Here is a 2,846-nt window from a genome sequence, read left to right as displayed (position 1 = left end):
ATTACAGCAAATCAAGAATACCCATTCTCTATAGATAAGATGTTAACAGGTAGCCTGATAATCATTGTGTATCGATAATGATCGCGATCTTCACGCTTATATTTTATAGCTAATTAATACGATACTGATAAGATAAAATAGATAAGATGTTAACAGGTAGTTCGGTAATCAACTATGTAATTGATGATTGCATCATAACGCCAGTGTATCGATAATAGCCAATCAATACGATGCACAGTGTATCGATAATAGCTAATCAATACGATGCATAGTGTATCGATAATAGCTAATCAATACGATGCACAGTGTATCGATAGATAGCTAATCAATATGATGCACAGTGTATTGATAATAGCTAATCAATACGATGCACAGTGTATCGATCATAGCTAATCAATACGATGCTGTCGACACGAGTAACTCCTGATTATAGGTGTCTCTGCTATCGTGGCGACGCGGAGGGAAGATTTGTGGAACCGCCTAGCTGTCATCATGGCTTGATGCGTGAAGATTCTACCGTGATGCGCGTATCATCGTCAACATCGTCGTCATAGTCATCGTCACCGTCACCGTCCACGTCACCGTCACCGTCATCGTCACCGTCACCGTCATCGTCACCGTCACCGTCATCGTCAGTATTAACGTCATCGTCGTCATCGTAATCGTGATCGTAATTGTAAATATAATAGTCATCATCACCGTCATCGATGCCATAATCGTCATCGTCATCGTCATCGTCATTGTCGCCATCATCGTCATCGGCATCGTCATCGTCGTAACCTGGTAACAAGTGGCCATCATGTGCGCTAGTCTGCCGCTTTTCTCATTGTTCTCCCGACCACACATCCAAAATGTCACGGAGCTCGTGGCAGAGTGACTGGCGAAACATGAGAGCAATGCAACAGCTGTAAAAATTGTGGCACTTGCCGCAATAGACAAAAATTAAAAGAATGATGACGGATGATGGATGCGACGATGATGATGACGATGATGATTGATGATGATGATGATCGATGAACGATTGCGGGTCACCGGGAAACCACGTGAAACGACGTGTGTGTGTGGTATAGGTGTATGGTGCGTGGGTGCGTGCGTACTTGCGCTCGCTAGTGTGTAATGATTGTGTTGTTTGTCTTGTAATGCATGTGGTGTGTGTGGTGTGTTGTGTGTGTGTGTGTGTGTTGCTGTCGTGCTGTGGGGTGTGTGTGTTGTGTGTGTGTGTGTGTGTGGTGTGTGTGGTGTGTGTGCACGCGTACGTAAGTGGGCGTGCGTACCGTGCGGGCTAGCCATAGGAAGCCATTACGCTGGCATTTCCGTCGTCCTTTCCCTCCTCCCTCCTCCTTCCCCCTCCTCTCTCCTCCTCCTCCTCCCTCCCTCCTCCTCCTCCTCCTCCTCCTCCTCCTCCTCCTCCTCCTGCTCATCCCTCCTTCTTCTCCTCCTTACCTCGTATCCCGTCGTCTTTTTCCGATGATCAGACTGTCGCATAAGCACAGGTTTCCTCCCTGGTTGGCTGGACACAGCATCGCACACAACTCCTTCATATTCTCATCGTCATCCTTCCTATTGTAACCAATGCTATTGGAGACAGCACGTTTCTGAAGCCACGTGACCACGCGCGGGTCACTGACGACGACGTCACTGCCGACACGGCCCGGCTGCCGACAGAACCCGGACGCGACCAGCAGGGAGATAGTGAGTGCTAGCAGCATGACCCCCATGTTGGATTCCCCGGGTCGAGCTGAAATAGATGAATGGTCGCATGGCAGCACGATGCGGGCATTATATATATATATATATATATATATATATATATATATATATATATATCATGTATTCTATTGGAGTCGGCGCCGCGCTCACTATGAGGTTTCCAGTTTCCAGTCGGTTACATTGTCATTGACGAGTATTGATTCAGTTTTCGAGTATCGATCACGTATTGCACATTATAAAAACCACTATGGTGCCGGTGCATCTGTCACGTATATGTTTCATCAGCGGCGCACACACACGATGAAACCTCGCTAATAAAAACTTAATTAGTATCGATGAGCAGTCTTCTTTTCAGGCCGCAGTGAATCTGCCTCTAAATTGTTTGCACACATGAAATGAGATCCAATATTTCATTATGTAACTCTCTCGCTACTGTGCTTGGTCGGTATTTCTTCGTTGCACATTTATAATATATAAATAATACCATAACGTAGATATATAACGGAGACACGTCAGCGCAAAACGTAATTTAAAAAAACCGGCATACCAGCCCGCACACATATAAGCGCTATGATAGATGGGCTGGGATGCTGGTATGGGTGGTATAAGTGGAGGAGGAATATTGAGTTTTGGCCAGTAGGTATATGAAACGTATTTTACGGACAAATAATAAACAGGGTAACGCATACTGAACTGACAAACGTATGGTTCTCTAAAAGTGATAAAAGGACGCTAGCTTATGGTCCTGCCAGCTAGGCAGGGTATGTGTGTGGCTGTGCGGGGAAACACAAGGCATTAGAACGGTCGTGTACATCTCTGCGTGTGTCTGTACGTGTGGCGTGTGTCTGTACGTGTGGCGTGTGTCTGTACATCTCTGTGGCGTGTGTGTGGATCGTCTCCATATAGAATACTCACACAGTTATAGACAGGTTTTTGTAATCAAACATGATAATCTATTGTCATTGCCATTGATATACGTATGGCTTTACTATTGTTCATGATCCATTTCCTCGGTATTCATGTGTGCTCTTACTATTATGTATGATCCATCCTCTCTGTCTGTGGAACCCTATCTCTGTGGCGTGTGTGTACAGACACACGCCACACGTACAGACACACGCCACAGAGGTGTACAG

General features: G+C 45.7%; 1 protein-coding gene across 1 annotated transcript in view; it reads right to left on the bottom strand.

Annotated features, from left to right (window-relative positions):
• LOC106819731 overlaps window positions 1-1,734 on the bottom strand; it is a 2,044-nt gene extending 310 nt beyond the window's left edge. The window contains exon 1 of the mRNA XM_014824329.1: window positions 1,444-1,734. Within this exon, the coding sequence (XP_014679815.1) occupies window positions 1,444-1,718 (275 nt within the window). The 5' untranslated portion in view covers window positions 1,719-1,734. The remainder of the gene's footprint in view (window positions 1-1,443) is intronic.
• Window positions 1,735-2,846: the final 1,112 nt, after the last annotated feature.

Source organism: Priapulus caudatus, unplaced genomic scaffold (assembly GCF_000485595.1).
Source record: "Priapulus caudatus unplaced genomic scaffold, Priapulus_caudatus-5.0.1 Scaffold39, whole genome shotgun sequence".
Taxonomy (NCBI): domain Eukaryota; kingdom Metazoa; phylum Priapulida; class Priapulimorpha; order Priapulimorphida; family Priapulidae; genus Priapulus; species Priapulus caudatus.
Note: the sequence above shows the minus strand (reverse complement) of the source record. Positions and strands in the feature narration are given on the sequence as shown.